General features: G+C 45.5%; 4 protein-coding genes across 4 annotated transcripts; 3 read left to right on the top strand and 1 right to left on the bottom strand.

Annotated features, from left to right (window-relative positions):
* Positions 1-961: 961 nt before the first annotated feature.
* Positions 962-4,669, top strand: SMC1 (cohesin subunit; the record flags this gene model as incomplete). Its single annotated transcript, XM_024858940.1, has 1 exon — positions 962-4,669. The coding sequence occupies one exon, from the start codon at positions 962-964 to the stop codon at positions 4,667-4,669; it is 3,708 nt and encodes a 1,235-aa protein (XP_024713027.1).
* A 130-nt stretch (positions 4,670-4,799) lies between these two features.
* Positions 4,800-6,353, top strand: C7M61_003602 (uncharacterized protein; the record flags this gene model as incomplete). Its single annotated transcript, XM_024858939.1, has 1 exon — positions 4,800-6,353. The coding sequence occupies one exon, from the start codon at positions 4,800-4,802 to the stop codon at positions 6,351-6,353; it is 1,554 nt and encodes a 517-aa protein (XP_024713026.1).
* A 37-nt stretch (positions 6,354-6,390) lies between these two features.
* SGD1 (Sgd1p) lies at positions 6,391-9,165 on the bottom strand (the record flags this gene model as incomplete). The annotated part of the gene is made up of 1 exon (XM_024858938.1): positions 6,391-9,165. The coding sequence occupies one exon, from the start codon at positions 9,163-9,165 to the stop codon at positions 6,391-6,393; it is 2,775 nt and encodes a 924-aa protein (XP_024713025.1).
* A 618-nt stretch (positions 9,166-9,783) lies between these two features.
* C7M61_003600 (uncharacterized protein) lies at positions 9,784-14,516 on the top strand (the record flags this gene model as incomplete). The annotated part of the gene is made up of 2 exons (XM_024858937.1): positions 9,784-10,819; positions 12,001-14,516. The coding sequence occupies 2 exons, from the start codon at positions 9,784-9,786 to the stop codon at positions 14,514-14,516; spliced, it is 3,552 nt and encodes a 1,183-aa protein (XP_024713024.1).
* Between the last annotated feature and the right edge of the window lie 38 nt (positions 14,517-14,554).

Below are 14,554 nucleotides of genomic sequence, written 5' to 3'. Positions count from 1 at the left end.
GAGATGAGTTGCTTTGTTTGCCCTAGAATTTGGGTTTTGCCGTGGCAGCAGATCCACTATACGCACGGCGTCTATTGAGTATCGATGACTTGTTGAGCGAGGTCGGTCTGTGGAGCGTCTAGTTGAAGAATTTTTGGTGGATTCGATTTATTTAGAAATATCTTAAGATCTTTTGATATTCTTTGTTAATGTTGTCTGAAGCATAAGCTTATCAGATCAGGTGAGGTGAGGCTTGGTGAGGCAGTTCGGAGTTTCTGGGAACCACCATATTATGAATTCTATCGTTTTGTGATAATTTTTGATTTTCGTTGGATCTATGAGCTACTTCTCCGGGAAGTTCCTCTTCATTAGAATGGGATAGCAGGTGATAGCATTGTGTTCACTCAAAATGTGAGATATGTGCTAAAACAAGCTGAAGGGGTTCTCCTTAGAAGGTGATATCTTTGAAAAGAAAAGCAAAAATATATCTGAAGTACACTATTTAAAAGCCCTCAGGTATGGATTGGTGTTTTGAAGAATGTCGACTCATCAGTGGTGCTTGCATAAAGAAATCTCTGTAGTATGGCTTTTGGCTCAATCGCATTTCACTAAATCGTAAATCTTGATTTAATTAATTTTCAGAGTAATCTTTCATATTTCGTCATCACTAAAGGCTTGTACTTTGCTCTTGTTGATTCGAACATCTCCAATAGCCCATTCACCGAGGTACACTTGCTTTTCGATATCTACCTCAATACAGCTAAAATGTCAAGGGAACAATCGAGAGAGGCTAAAAGATGGAACATTTGAGATAAGAAAAGGTAACAAAAAAAAAAAAGAGTTCATTTTCACCAAAGTACCCTAATGCATCTCTCAGCTATCAGGTACTGATACGGTGCTGCACCCGTGCACCACACCAACATCAACAACGCGTCCCCAGATCGCATCAAAATAAACCATCATCCTAGAACTACCTCACACTATGGGCAGATTATTGGGGCTAGAATTGCATAACTTCAAATCCTATAAAGGTACTGCCACCGTAGGGTTTGGTGACTCGTCTTTCACGTCGATCATTGGACCTAATGGCGCAGGAAAATCAAACATGATGGATGCCATGTCCTTCGTTTTGGGCGTTCAGTCGTACCATTTGCGGTCCTCCACCCTCAAGGACTTGATATACAGAGGCCGTATTGACGAATCAGAGCCCACGCAAGTTTGTGAATCAGCATATGTTAAAGCCATCTATGAAAAAGAATTCGGAGAGCAGATGGTGCTCCAGAGAAGCATCAACTCAGCAGGCACTAGCGAGTACAAGATCAACGATAAAAGCGTGACTGCTCTCCAATATACAATGATGCTCAAGGAGGAAAACATATTGGTCAAAGCGCGGAACTTTCTTGTGTTCCAGGGCGATATCGAGAACATCGCTTCTCAGGAGCCTAAACAGCTTGCCAGCTTAATCGAAACCATCTCCGGCTCAGCTGAGTTTGCCAGCGAATATGATCGTCTCCGAGATGAAAAAGAAAAGGCCGTGGAGCTCCACGCCGAGGTTTTCTCAAGAAAGCGTAACCTTACCACAGAGTCCAAACAGTACAAGGAACAGATGAGAGAGCGTGAACTTTTTGAAGATAAGCTCAGAGAGAAGAACAAATATTCGAAGATGGCTCATTTGTACAAGCTCTTCCATAATGAGCGCAGGCACTTTAAATTAAAGAGCGATGTGAGATTGACATCCGAGAAGGCTCTTGCAGCTAGACGGAAACTTGCCGAGTGTGAAGATGACTTCAAGAATAAGGCTGCAGAGACCACCACACATGAGTTGGAAGTCAAGAAACAAGACTCCCGCATTGCCGAGCTTAGACAACAAGCCGAAACTACCAAGCGTTCTACATTACCATTGCAATCCAGTCAAAAGCTTCTCGAGAACAAAATCTCTTTCACAACAAAGAAAGTAAGGGATCTCGAGGCTGATATTCGCATCCAGATAGATCAGGAGCAAGCACTTCAGGCCAAACTTAACGATACTGAAGCGCAGTATCAAGCATTCAACCAAAAGATTGCTGAGTTGGAACAGCTGGTCAACATTCCAGAGGAGGGTGTGAAAGAGTACGAGGCCCTTCGAAATACATTCTTGGCAGACTCGGGCTCTCAACTAGAGCGTGATTTAGCTGTGCTCCAAGCCGACAAGGTCACAATTGACATGTCCCTAAAGGATCTCGATCTGCAGAAGGAGCAGTACGATTCTCGTGTCAAAGAGTTGGAGTCCAACATGCAAGTACACCTTGGCCTGTCCTTGCATGACCTTAATGCAAAATTACAGGAGGTGGAGCAGATGAGACTGGAGAAGCAGAAAGAGAAAGAAAATTTACAAGAGCAACAGGAAAGAGTTTCGTTCAAAATGCTTGAATTGAACTCTGAACTCAGAGATGTGATGTCGAGACTAGAAGATTTATCGTCTGAGCAGAAAGAGTCTAGGAAACAGAGGGAACTACGCGACAACGTCTCGATGCTCAAGGCATTACTTCCCGAAGGGTCGATTAAAGGACTTGTGTACGAGCTTGTCCACGCAAGCCAACGAAAATATGATGTGGCTCTACTGACAGTGTTGGGGGCGGACTTTGACTCTGTTGTCGTCGATACAACCGCAACTGCTCATAAGTGCATTGAAACATTGAAAGAAAGGCGTGCTGGTCTCGCCTCCTTCATTCCGTTGAATTCTGTTGTCAATGAATCGATGAACTTAAACTACCTTAGGTCATTACATGAGGACGCTCGTCCAGCAATCGATATCGTGAAGTACGAAGATCCATCTATCGAGAGGGCTGTGCAATACGTTGTGGGAAACACCATGATAGTCGATAACTTAGAGACGGCCAGAAGTCTCAAATGGAGCTCGCAGAACGAACTTCATTGCAAGATAGTTTCGCTTGATGGCTCTGTGATCCACAAATCCGGCCTCATGACCGGTGGTCTACAAGACAAGCGATCAAGTGCAACTGGACGTTGGAGCAAAGAAGAAATGCAAAAGCTACTCAAGAAGAAGGATGATATCACTGCGGAATTGGAGAAGACCGCAACCGAGAAACCATCCGCTGTTGATATCAACTCCCTTTCCGAAGAGATTTCGCTGCTAGATGCGCAAAAACCATCAATCACAAACCAGATTGTTGTTTTGGAGCGTCAATTGTTCGAGAAAAACCAGGAGATTCAATTTTTGAAGGAGTCTAGCCAAGAGATTGCTGATCGTTTCGAGAGGAAGAAACAAGATCTTGACAATTTGCAAAATCAGATAGCTCAGTTCGAGGAAAAGATTAGATCCCTCCAGCAACAGGTCTATTCAGAGTTCTGTGACAAGTTTGGACTTGCTTCTATTGTTGACTACGAGATATTGCATGGCACGGCACTCAGGGCCAGAACACGAGAGAGATCTGATTTCGAAAAAGCCATTTCTTCTTTGGAAAATCAGGTTGCATTCCAGAGAGACAGGATTCAAGAGACTGAGCAGAGAAGGTCGAAACTCGAATCCGACATTGTTTCCACAAAGGAAGACCTCGAGAGAATCATCGAGAGTCTTTCTGAGGCGAGAGAAAATTTGCAGAAAATTGAGGAACAGGTGGAGGCAGAGAGTCAAGCAAAAACTGCTTTGGTTGAAGCAATGCAAGAGAAGATGAGGAGTGCAGCAGCGAGAGAATCTGAGATGAAGGAGCTCGAGTATGAGGTGAAGACTTTGACCAGAGAGATGACTCATTATGAAGAGGGGCTCATGAAGATTGACTCTGAGCGACTCAATATGCTCAAAAATTGCAAGATTGAGGATATCGATCTTCCTTTAGAGGATGGATTTTTGGACGCCATCTCACTCGACGATGCGAATATTTCCGAAGCTGCTTATCAGGTGCACATTGATTATGGCTTACTTGAATCCAAGTATCAGGAGAAGTATTCTGCAAGATTGGAAGCAGAAATCAGCGCTAAGCTTGAGACGATTGATAGCGATTTGCACGCCTTAACACCAAATGCCAAGGCTCTTGAAAGGCTTCAAGAGGTAGACCAAAGACTCAAGGAGTTTGACAGAGAATTCAGTAAGGCGAAGCACGAGGTCAACAGAGTAACATCCAAATTCAATGAAGTTAGAGACAAGAGAAAGGAGTTGTTTATGGATGCCTACAACCATATCTCTGGCAACATAGATGAAGTCTACAAGGCGCTCACAAAGTCTCCTGCCTCTCCTCTTGGTGGGTCTGCTGACCTTACCTTGGAGGACGATGAAGTGCCATTTGCTGCAGGTGTGAAATACCACGCTATGCCTCCATTGAAACGCTTCAGGGACATGGAATTGTTATCCGGAGGTGAAAAAACAATGGCTGCATTGGCCTTGCTTTTTGCTATCCACTCATTCCAACCTTCCCCATTCTTTGTTTTGGATGAGATTGATGCAGCTTTGGACAACAGTAATGTGAAGAAGATTGCCAGGTACATCAAGGAAAGCGCAGGCCCAGGCTTCCAATTTATTGTTATCTCGTTGAAGAGCACGATGTTTGAGAACTCCGATGCGCTAGTGGGTATCTACAGAGACCAGAGGGAGAATTGTTCCAAGACTATCGGTCTCGATTTGAGACAATACCCTGAGGAGCACGAGACTATCGCGCTTCCTGAGGGCCATCAAATCGCGGCTGCAGAAAATTGATTACTCGCGATAAAGTAAGCAGTTTTTCAACTCATCGCACTTCTCCACAAAAGCAGGACATGAGATGCTTCGGTCGATCCGAATAGCGATTCCTCGGGCTCCGTCCATGAATTGGACTCCCAATACCATAATGTCCATACGACACAAGCTGTACAAGTCCATTCTTAGCAGAAAAACAAAACGAGGTACCACCGATAAGACCTCTCGAGATAATATCCGCCAACGAGAAATACACGATCTTTTGAAATCCCAGCATGACATGTCGCTCGATAGTATCAAAATTCCCGAGCACCTTATCCACAAGTATTTATTCATGAAGAATTATGAAGACGTTCACATTGACGGAGTGAAGGTTCTAGACGTCACCAACGAGGGAGAGGGTCTAGCCATTATACCGAGGCAAAGGTACGATAGCGATGCTTCTGAGAACGACTTCACGGTTGTTGCAATCCCAAAAACAGTTCCTGGAGATATTGTGACCGTTTCCTTAAGAAGGCACCATATGTTTTTTGCAGAAGCTGAACTCATCCTGGTGTCCAGAAAATCACGCAAACAGAGCAGGAGAAACGACCGGCTCGTTGTTTGCAAGCATTTCAGCAAGTGCTCTGGTTGTCAACTTCAGATGTTGAGCTACGAAGATCAGCTTCAGTTCAAGAAAAGAACTATCGAGAAGGCCTACCGTTACTTCTTTCCACAGATCTTTGATAACCTACCTCCAAATTTTGCAGAGGTTATGCCCTCCCCCATGCAATTCGCTTACCGTACAAAGCTTACACCCCACGCCCAAATACCCAAAGATCTCAAATCAGAAGATCTACCGCTTCCAGTTGGTTTTCTCGATGTGAGAGCAATGCAACCTGTTGTGGATGTTGATTCATGCGCAGTTGCATCTCCAGAAATAAATATGGCTCTTCCGAAAGAGAAGGTGCGTTTCAACCAAGACCTAGAGGGGCTCATTGACGGTTCAAAGAAGAAGGTGGATCCCACGTTCGTTCTTCGACTGAGTATCAGGATTGACCACAACACGGGTGAGTTTGAGGATGTCTGTCTCACGAAGAGAAAGAATGTGGTCACTGAGAAAGTGGATGAATATGTGTTTCAGTTGGAGGCCAACGAGTTTTTCCAGAACAACCGCAGCATTCTTCCTATTCTTCTTGACTACATCAAATGCAATGTCAAGAGCATCGATTACAACTATATCGTTGATGCGTATTGCGGATGTGGTTTTCTCGGAATCGGTCTATCGTCAACGCTCCCAGATGAAGGCAAACTCTTTGGTATTGAAATAGCACTGAAAGCCATCAAGTACGCTGCTCATAACGCCAAAATCAACGGCTTGCACATTCCCACTAAGGCGGTATTTGTGGAAGGAAATTCTGACGAAATGTTCAAGATGAAGGAGTTTGCTGAATGCGGAGCAGTTGGCGAAGAGGCTCTTGTGTTGATGAACCCTTCTCGTAAGGGATCAACGCCAGCATTCATGAAACAACTTCTTGAGTTTCGGCCAAAGGCAATTGTATACATCAGCTGCAACCCTTTCACCCAGGCCCGAGACTTGGCCGACTTTGAAGCACTTCAGCGTCGTTCTACTACAAAATACCGCATCAAAGCGCTTACTGGATTCGACTTTTATCCCCAAACCAAGCATGTCGAATCCGTTGCGATTCTCGAGCTTATCGAGTAACCTTGCATTACCACTATGTACATAGAAATCGTCATCATTAAAACTCAGCTTCCCTGGCAAACTCCTCGATAATGTCATGCATGGCGTTGATACCCCATTCAACTCTCTTGCGTTGTTTCTTGCCTGTGACGAAATCACTATTTCTCAATCTCTTGCCAATGAACCACTGGATGCCTCGAAGAAGAGCAGGCTGCTCCTTAGCCTTGAGAATTCTCTCAATCAAGACTTTGTCGTCAAACTTTTGTTCGTGCAGACTCTTCTTGTGGCTCATACCCATGCCAATTGCATTTACCTGTGACTTTCTGCCCACATTGTCCACAAAGGTGATGAACAAAACCTCCAAAAAAAGTTTCGTATCGTTACTGGCCGTCACAAAATTCACGGTTCGCAAAATATGCAATGCTAAAGACCCTTCTGCAAAAAGATAGCCAAAGAGTCTGCCCAAATTGAGTATCTTTTTGAGCTTTTCATCATCCTCCATGTCATCATCAAACCCAGAGAAAACATCCATCTCCTCCTCGTCGTCACCGGCACCATCAAAGCCTTTGATCAAGTCCCAAAGCATGAACTGGAACGTCTTTCTGTATGAGTGGTTGTCACAGAGCTTTGAGGCCAAAACACCGTAGTAAGGATTCCAGGCAGGCTCAACAACAGCACAGTGAATCAAGATCCTTGGAATCTCTCTTTCTTGCGCCCTTTTCAATGCAAGCTTGTCCAATTTCGTCATTGCATCAACGTAATCATTTGCGGACATGATGGAAATGAAAACAGCTCTTCTGATGTCTGTATTCATTCTTTGGGCTTTTGCAAGCTCTAGCCAGTTGGGCTCGGCACTATCCAAGAAATCATTCATTACTTCCTTGTTGACCAAGTCACCCTGGTTTTTGTCTTCGTTTCCCTTCCAAGCAGAACCGACAAGCCACCATTTACCCTTGGTGTGAACGCTTCTGATGTCGTCAAGAGAGACCTGTAATGAGTCAGTGAGTTTGCTGGAGGAATAGGTACCCAAGAACTTCTTCAAACGAAGCGCTAGCTGGTTGGTTGCATCGTTGTTGTTCTTCAACTTGTTGTTTTTAAGTGACGTGATGGTCTCAAGCAAAAACTGCATTCTGGGAGAGACTTGATCTTTGGACAAGGTGTTGGATTTTTTGGTCACCTCCAACACAATCTCCTTCAAGGAGGTTGGATCATCAGACCGCATCTGGTTTCCAGAGGTACGGACGATTTTGAGCAAGTGCTCAGCAGTTTCCTCGGACAAGTCACGAATGAGCTCCTTGATAAGATCATAAAGCAACTTCGAGGAAACCAAATGAAATGCGTAGACGGAAGAAAGAAGCGAAATAACATTGAGAATTTCCTTGTTCTTCTTTCCCTCGCTCTTGTAGCTGTCATACTTCTCTATAAGTGTCTGAACAAAGTATGCACCGAAGTCAACTCCCTGTGAACGGTAAAGGGCGACAACAAGAGCAGAATGCAAGTAGACAAAGGTGTCGAGAAGACGTTCTTGCTGAATAACACTGGTGAGAAGGATATTCACAAGATTCTCAGTCACCTCTTGTCTGGGGTTGTTGAGGAAGAGTCCATTGATGTCGTTAGCGATTCCACCAATGTTGGTTTCAGATAACTTGTTGATGGCGCTTTTCAATGATTTCTGCAATGCAAGAATTTCAGGCGAAACCGTCAGTTTTTCAAGCGCCATCTTCTTTCGAAGCGCTGGAGGGATGTACTTTGAAGGTTTTTCATCCTGGTCACTTTCAGAATCACTGGCGGCCTCTGTAGGAGCAACGAAAGGATTCTCTTTCCGACGAGGCTCATCTTCAGAGTCAGACGCTTCGGAATCAAAATCGTCCGAGACTGAAAAACCGTCAGACTCTGCATCCTCGCTTCCATCTTGGTCCACAAAGTCAAGACCATCTAGCAAATCGTCTAAGCCATCGTCCTCATTGGAAAGCTTGCCCTTCTTGCCGTCCTTGAGTCCGAGCTTCTTGGCGTAGTATTCGATGTCGTTATCCATAGGGTCCACGAAATCGGCTTCTGGACCAGCCTTTTCCTCCTTCTTGGCAGAGGATTTCTCCTTTTTGTTTTTTTGTTCTTTGAGCGCTTTGAGCTTGGCCAACGGGTCCTCTTCCTCCTCCAACGACTCTTCTTCATCGAAGTCGTTTTCATCAAAATCGTCACCAGCAGAGTCTAAGTCTTCATCAAAATCTCCAACATCTTCGTCCATTCCCTCATCGAAACCGTCTTCGTCGTCAAAGTCGCCCTCAGAAAGCTCGTCATCAAGATCGTTCTCCTTGACCACTCTCACCTGTTCTTTTGTCTTGTTCTTCTTAGCCTTGAGTGCAGCCAATGCAGCTAGAGGATCGCTTTCCTCTTCTTCCTCAAACCCACCAAAATCGTCCTCGCCAAGATCATCATCTTCACTAAAATCATCATCGATATCATCCTCCTTGACAACTCTGACCTCCTTCTGTGTGGTCTTGGGTGCAGCCTTTTTAGCCTTGAGAGCCTTAAGCGCAGCCATTGGATCATCTTGTGGTTGATGTGATTTCTTCTTTTCTTGAAGTTTCTGCTTAGCAGCAGCTAGAGGTCCTGCTTTGTGCTCATTGTGGTTTTGCGGCTGTTTCAGCCTTTTCTGCTTTTTGAGTTTCCTCTCCTCCTTCCTCTTCTCTTTACGAGAAACAGGTTTCTCCTGGCGCTTCCGTTTGTTTTTGAATCGGCTGTCTTCACCATTCAAGCCTTCTTTCTCACGGATCTGATCGAGCACCTGGCCCGGGATTCGGATGCCATGCCTTTCCTGTTCCGTTCTGGCCATGTAGTTTGGGTTCAAGCATCAAGGCATCTCTCTATTTTGCAGCTGCTGCAGGCGATGTGGGTCACGTGATCAGATGGCGTTTTTGGCTCTAATGGCGGCAATACTTCTTAGGAATCCCTCGGTTAGTGAAGATGTTATTATTGGAGACGGAAATATGCTCTTCTGAGAGTATGCCCCAAAAACAATTTCAGTTTGCGTGTTTTGTACCTCATTAGATCTGGCTGCGAAATGCTCAATACAGCAGTGAAGATGTCAACAGAGGGTAAACAGAAGGACTACAAAAGTAATCACTAAACCTATCTCACATTCAACTTCGAACTGTCAACAAGTGCTGAGAATTAAGTCCATCTCAAATTTCATAGCTGTCTCCAAAATGACGCTTCTCGTACTCTACCTTTCTCCCCACATATAGACCACAACATCCACAAATGCTCCTTTTCCATAAGATTGCAAAACTTCAAAGCTCAAAAGACATCTTCATAATACCAAAAACACACTTTTTGATATTTTCAGATTCCCAAGATCGTCACAGACCACTGGGACCTCCCTAGCTCCGCACCCGTGCACCATGTCTTCCGAGGCCTTGAGCACCGAAATCATATCCCCAAAGTCACAAGCATGAACCGGTTCAAGCTAGATTTATGGGGCGTAAAGGTCGACCTTAAGCTCCTAGGAGATATCTTCTTCCTCACGGGAGCAGGTCTCTCCATGTACTACATGATCAGCCATTTGCTTGGAGATTTCGATAGTTCAGTGAAACTGAAGCAGGCTAAGAAGAGTGGCTCCAACATCCTCAAGAAGATCCAGGCGACTCACCCCGAGCTCAAAAAAATCACATTGAACGAGCACGAGAAGGGTTTGCTTAATTCGTTGGTCACACCAGACGACATCACTACCGGTTTCGACGATGTGGGAGGTCTCGAGTCCATCATAGACGAGCTTCATGAATCTGTCATCTTACCCTTGACAGAACCCGAGCTTTTCGAGGCTCACCTGTCGCTTGTGCTGCTGCCCAAGGGTGTCTTGTTTCACGGTCCTCCAGGGTGTGGTAAGACTATGTTGGCAAAAGCTATTGCCAAAGAAAGTGGAGCATTCTTCCTTCTGATCCGCATGTCCACGCTCATGGACAAGTGGTACGGAGAGCTGAACAAGATCGTGGACGCCATCTTCTCCCTCGCTAATAAGCTTCAACCCTGTATTATATTTATCGACGAGATCGACTCGTTTTTGAGAGACAGACAGCTGACGGACCACGAAGTTTCGGCCTTGCTCAAGGCAGAGTTCATGACCCTTTGGGATGGCCTTTTGCTGAATGGCCGTATCATGGTCATGGGCGCCACGAACAGAATGAACGACATTGACCTGGCGTTCATGCGTCGTTTGCCCAAGCGTTTTGCCGTGGGCAGACCCAACAAGGAGCAAAGAAAAGCAATTCTACAGAAAATCTTGAAGGACGCCACGCTTGACGAGGAGTTTGACATTGACAAGGTCGTGGAGAAGACCCACGGCTTCAGTGGGTCGGACTTGCGTGAGTTGTCTAGAGAGGCAGCTTTGAAATCGATGAAGGAGTACCTCAAGGAGAAGTACAAGCGGGGAGAGAAGCAAAATCCGGAAGGCAAGGTGCGTCCGCTACAGACCCGGGACTTCGTTGAGAGTGAGCACGATTTGGATTAGTATAGAGGTGTATGCGCGATGCGATAAGTTTTTTCATCAACAACCACTTTTTTTTTTCTTCCAGACTCTCTTCCATACCAGTGTCACAGCGTCAGTGTCCTAGGAATCAAAGGATGCTTTTGCTTTCAAGGAGCCTGGCGCCGTGCCACTGTCGGCTTTTTCGAAGATCTCCATGCCTTTTGCTTTGTGGCATGGCGATTCAAAAGAAAGCCCAGATCAACAATCAGCAACAGTGAAAGCTAGGTAAATGCTCAATTGTGCTTTGCAGATTCTGCAAGGCCCCGCTGTGCTGAGATATTCTTCATGCGTTTGCGATGGAGTTGTAGAAGGACGGTTGAATGTAGGCTCTGTCTGGGTAATTACTTATAGGTGTTCGCTCCAGCAAAGCTTCAATTACAAGATAGCCTGAGGAAGATCTAGCGTCTTGAGAAAGAAAGAAGGATCTGGCTCCTTGAAAAGCGATGTTATTCAAGGCAGCTTGAGTATGGCTTGACGCTGTTCTGGATGGAGATGTCCTACCATGCTTATTCTTAATACCTTCCTTCAGCACTAGAGAAGGACGTGATCAGCTCACTGATGTTGTCGAGTGTGTGAAGGTCCTCCAAGGAAGACACGGAACGATTAAATCTGACATTGAAGGGTCAGTCTAATCAATTATGGATCTTCTTACTGGACTAATGAGTATCTACCGAGCACGGTGGTTGCATCTGCAACAACGAATTTGCTGGGAGTCTCCCAAAAGAAACAGGATTGTTCTGCAGTAGACTATCCGCTTCTATGAGCCCCATTTGTATGATACGACTTTTTCAAATGTAGTTCATAACTTTAGACGAGCTCCGTATTATGTCTTACATTTCGCAGCTACAGGTAATATTGCAAAAGATATCACCAACAATCAAACTTACGCCAACTACCAAAAGAAACTAAACAAGAATCGACATCTTCAACCACAAACTACAAATAAACTTCATTTTAAAAATCACCTTCGAAACCACCACCCATCCCATCCGCCCCCGTATCGGTGCATCTTGCCTTCGCAGCCAAATTGTGCAGTAGTAGCAACAGATAACCCCAGATTCTTCCAAACCAACTCCATGAGTCTTTTCAGATCAAGGCTTTATGGGCTCAATTCACGGATTGGCCGGAACCCCAGCCGGCTAGTTCTGTTTGCCAGACACGCCTCGGACGTGGAAAACCTTAAACTGGAAACATCACAGAACGACCTGGATATTTCCTACGAAACCACGGGTGTCATTGACTTTGAGAAACAACACGAAGTGCTTATTTTCTTCGATAACGTGTATCCTCGGTGGCTCGCAAGACTCAAGTTCAAGAGTTACTTGCAGCCTGCTAACTGGTTCAAGAGAGGTAGCGAAGATCACCTCAAGGAGCGTTTGTTCAAGATGGTAGAGAGGGGCAAGAAGCCACTTCCCGACGGAACCAATGCACAGCAGTTTGTTCCATTGAGAAGGGACGGTGGTGCTTTTGTCAAGTTTGTCGTACCGCCCTCATCTACTCCCAAGGACCTCACCAAGTTGCTTGAGGAGAATATCAGGGAGTACAAGAAGAAGAACCTGAACCCAGTATCCTCCTTCCTTGCGCTATTCAAACCGGCTCCTAGTGCATTCCAGGTCAAGGGTACGCCCTGGATCGAGGACTTGAGTAGATTCCCCTCGCCTAAGCTTAAGGTCAAGTTTCAGGGTGAGACATTGTCTGAGGAGGAATTGTACCTTTTGTTCAGACGCTATGGTCAAATCAAGGACATCTTTCCTGCTACTTCCAGCACGCCTTACGCTACCATTGTGTTTAAGTACACCGACTCGTGTATCCGTGCTAAGAACTGTGTGACTGGTATTACCTACAACGATGGTCAGCTGGCCTTGCACTTGCAGTACATCCCCGTTGAGCGGGTTAACTATATTGCCAATGCCATCAACAACCACCAGAAAATTGCAATTCCTTTGATCCTTGCCATTTTGGCCACTACCGCCGTTTTGATCTTCGAACCGATCAGAGAGCAGTTCATCCAGATCCGTATCAAGCACAGATTCACTTGGGATAACCACAAGGACAACATGATCGTGAAGGCGTTCTACATTCCATACAAGACTCTTGCAAATTGGATCACCGACACAACCACTTTCATTGATGACTCCATTGGCTCTATTACCGGAGACCCCAACAAAGAGCTGGAAGAAATGCCCTTGATGGACCTTCAGGCAAACCTATTCCTACAAGAGCGTTCTGAGAAGGCCAACGATGTGAAGATGTGGATCCATGAAAATGCAAACACTTTCATCATCGTCAAAGGTCCAAGAGGATCAGGAAAGAGGGAATTCGTCGTTGATAACGCTTTGCAAGATGATCACCAGTTTGGCAAGAAAATGCTCGAGCTTGACTGTGAGCAAATGATCAAGGCTAGAAGCGACAATGCTTTCCTTAAAAACACTGCCTCGCAATTAGGCTACTTCCCTATTTTCACTTGGACCAACTCGATCTCGCAGTTTGTCGACTTGGGTGTTCAAGGTTTGACAGGTCAGAAGTCAGGATTGAGTGAGTCGAAGGAAACGCAGTTCAAGAACATGTTGCTGTTGACCGCCTCAGCGATCAGAAAGGTCGCTCTCTCTGACTTTGATGCATACAAAGCCGAGTTGGCTAAGCAGCGCAAGGCGAAACACCAGGACGATGATTCCAAGAACTACGATATCAGAGAGGACGACTATCTCCAGCTGCACCCCAAGGCCAAGCCAGTCATCATTGTGGAAAACTTTTTGAGAAAATCTGAATCACCAAACGACTTCATCTACAAACTGATTGCTGAATGGGCAGCACAGCTTATTCAGAGCAACACGGCTCACGTTATTTTCATCACCCTGGATGCCAGCAGCTCCACTCACTTGACAGCAGCTCTTCCTAACCAGGTATTCAAGACTGTGTCTTTGGCTGATGCCACTATGCAAAGCGCAAAGCAGTATGTCATGAGTCAGTTGAAGGATATGGAAATGCAATCGCTGATTGAACACTGCTTGGCTCCAATTGGTGGAAGAATGCTCGATCTTCAGGCGTTTGTAAGACGTGTGAGATCCGGAGAGCAGGCAGAGGATGCTTTGCGCCAGATGGTCACTCAAGCCGCCGAACAAATCACTACTTTCTTCTTGAATGTGTCCAAAGCGGATACTGAAAACAACTGGAGCACGGATCAGATCTGGGCGCTCATGCGGCTTCTTGCTAACAAAGACCTGGTCACTTTCGATGAGTTGACCCAGTCTCCTCTATTCGGTGACAGTGCTGACACAGTGAGCACCTTGTTGGTGTTGGAAAAGAACGACTTGATTTTGCTTCTGAGAGACAAGGGTATTGTCAGCAGCATCAAGACAGGCAGGCCTTTGTATAAGGCCGCTTTCAAGAACTTGGTAGAGGACAAGGCAGTTTTCAAGCTCTACGAAACCCGTCTCATCAAGAGTTTGATCAAGCTAGAGAATGCAAAGATCTCTCAACTCGAGGACGAGATCAGTAAGATTGGCGAGGCGGTCGCTTCCGACTGGCTCAAAGACAGACTTACTTTTATCGAGCAGAAGATCAACGCTAGCACACAAAAAATTCGCCTGTACGAGGGTCAGATCAAAGATGTGCTGAACGTTGGCGTTGAACAAAAAAAGCGTCTCTTTGGGTTCTAATGCATTTTCTATATGCTCATAGGTGAGCACTGGGTGCC

This window comes from Candidozyma pseudohaemuli (assembly GCF_003013735.1).
Source record: "Candidozyma pseudohaemuli strain B12108 chromosome Unknown scaffold00009, whole genome shotgun sequence".
Classification (NCBI taxonomy): domain Eukaryota; kingdom Fungi; phylum Ascomycota; class Pichiomycetes; order Serinales; family Metschnikowiaceae; genus Candidozyma; species Candidozyma pseudohaemuli.
This window is presented reverse-complemented; position numbering and strand designations above follow the sequence as displayed.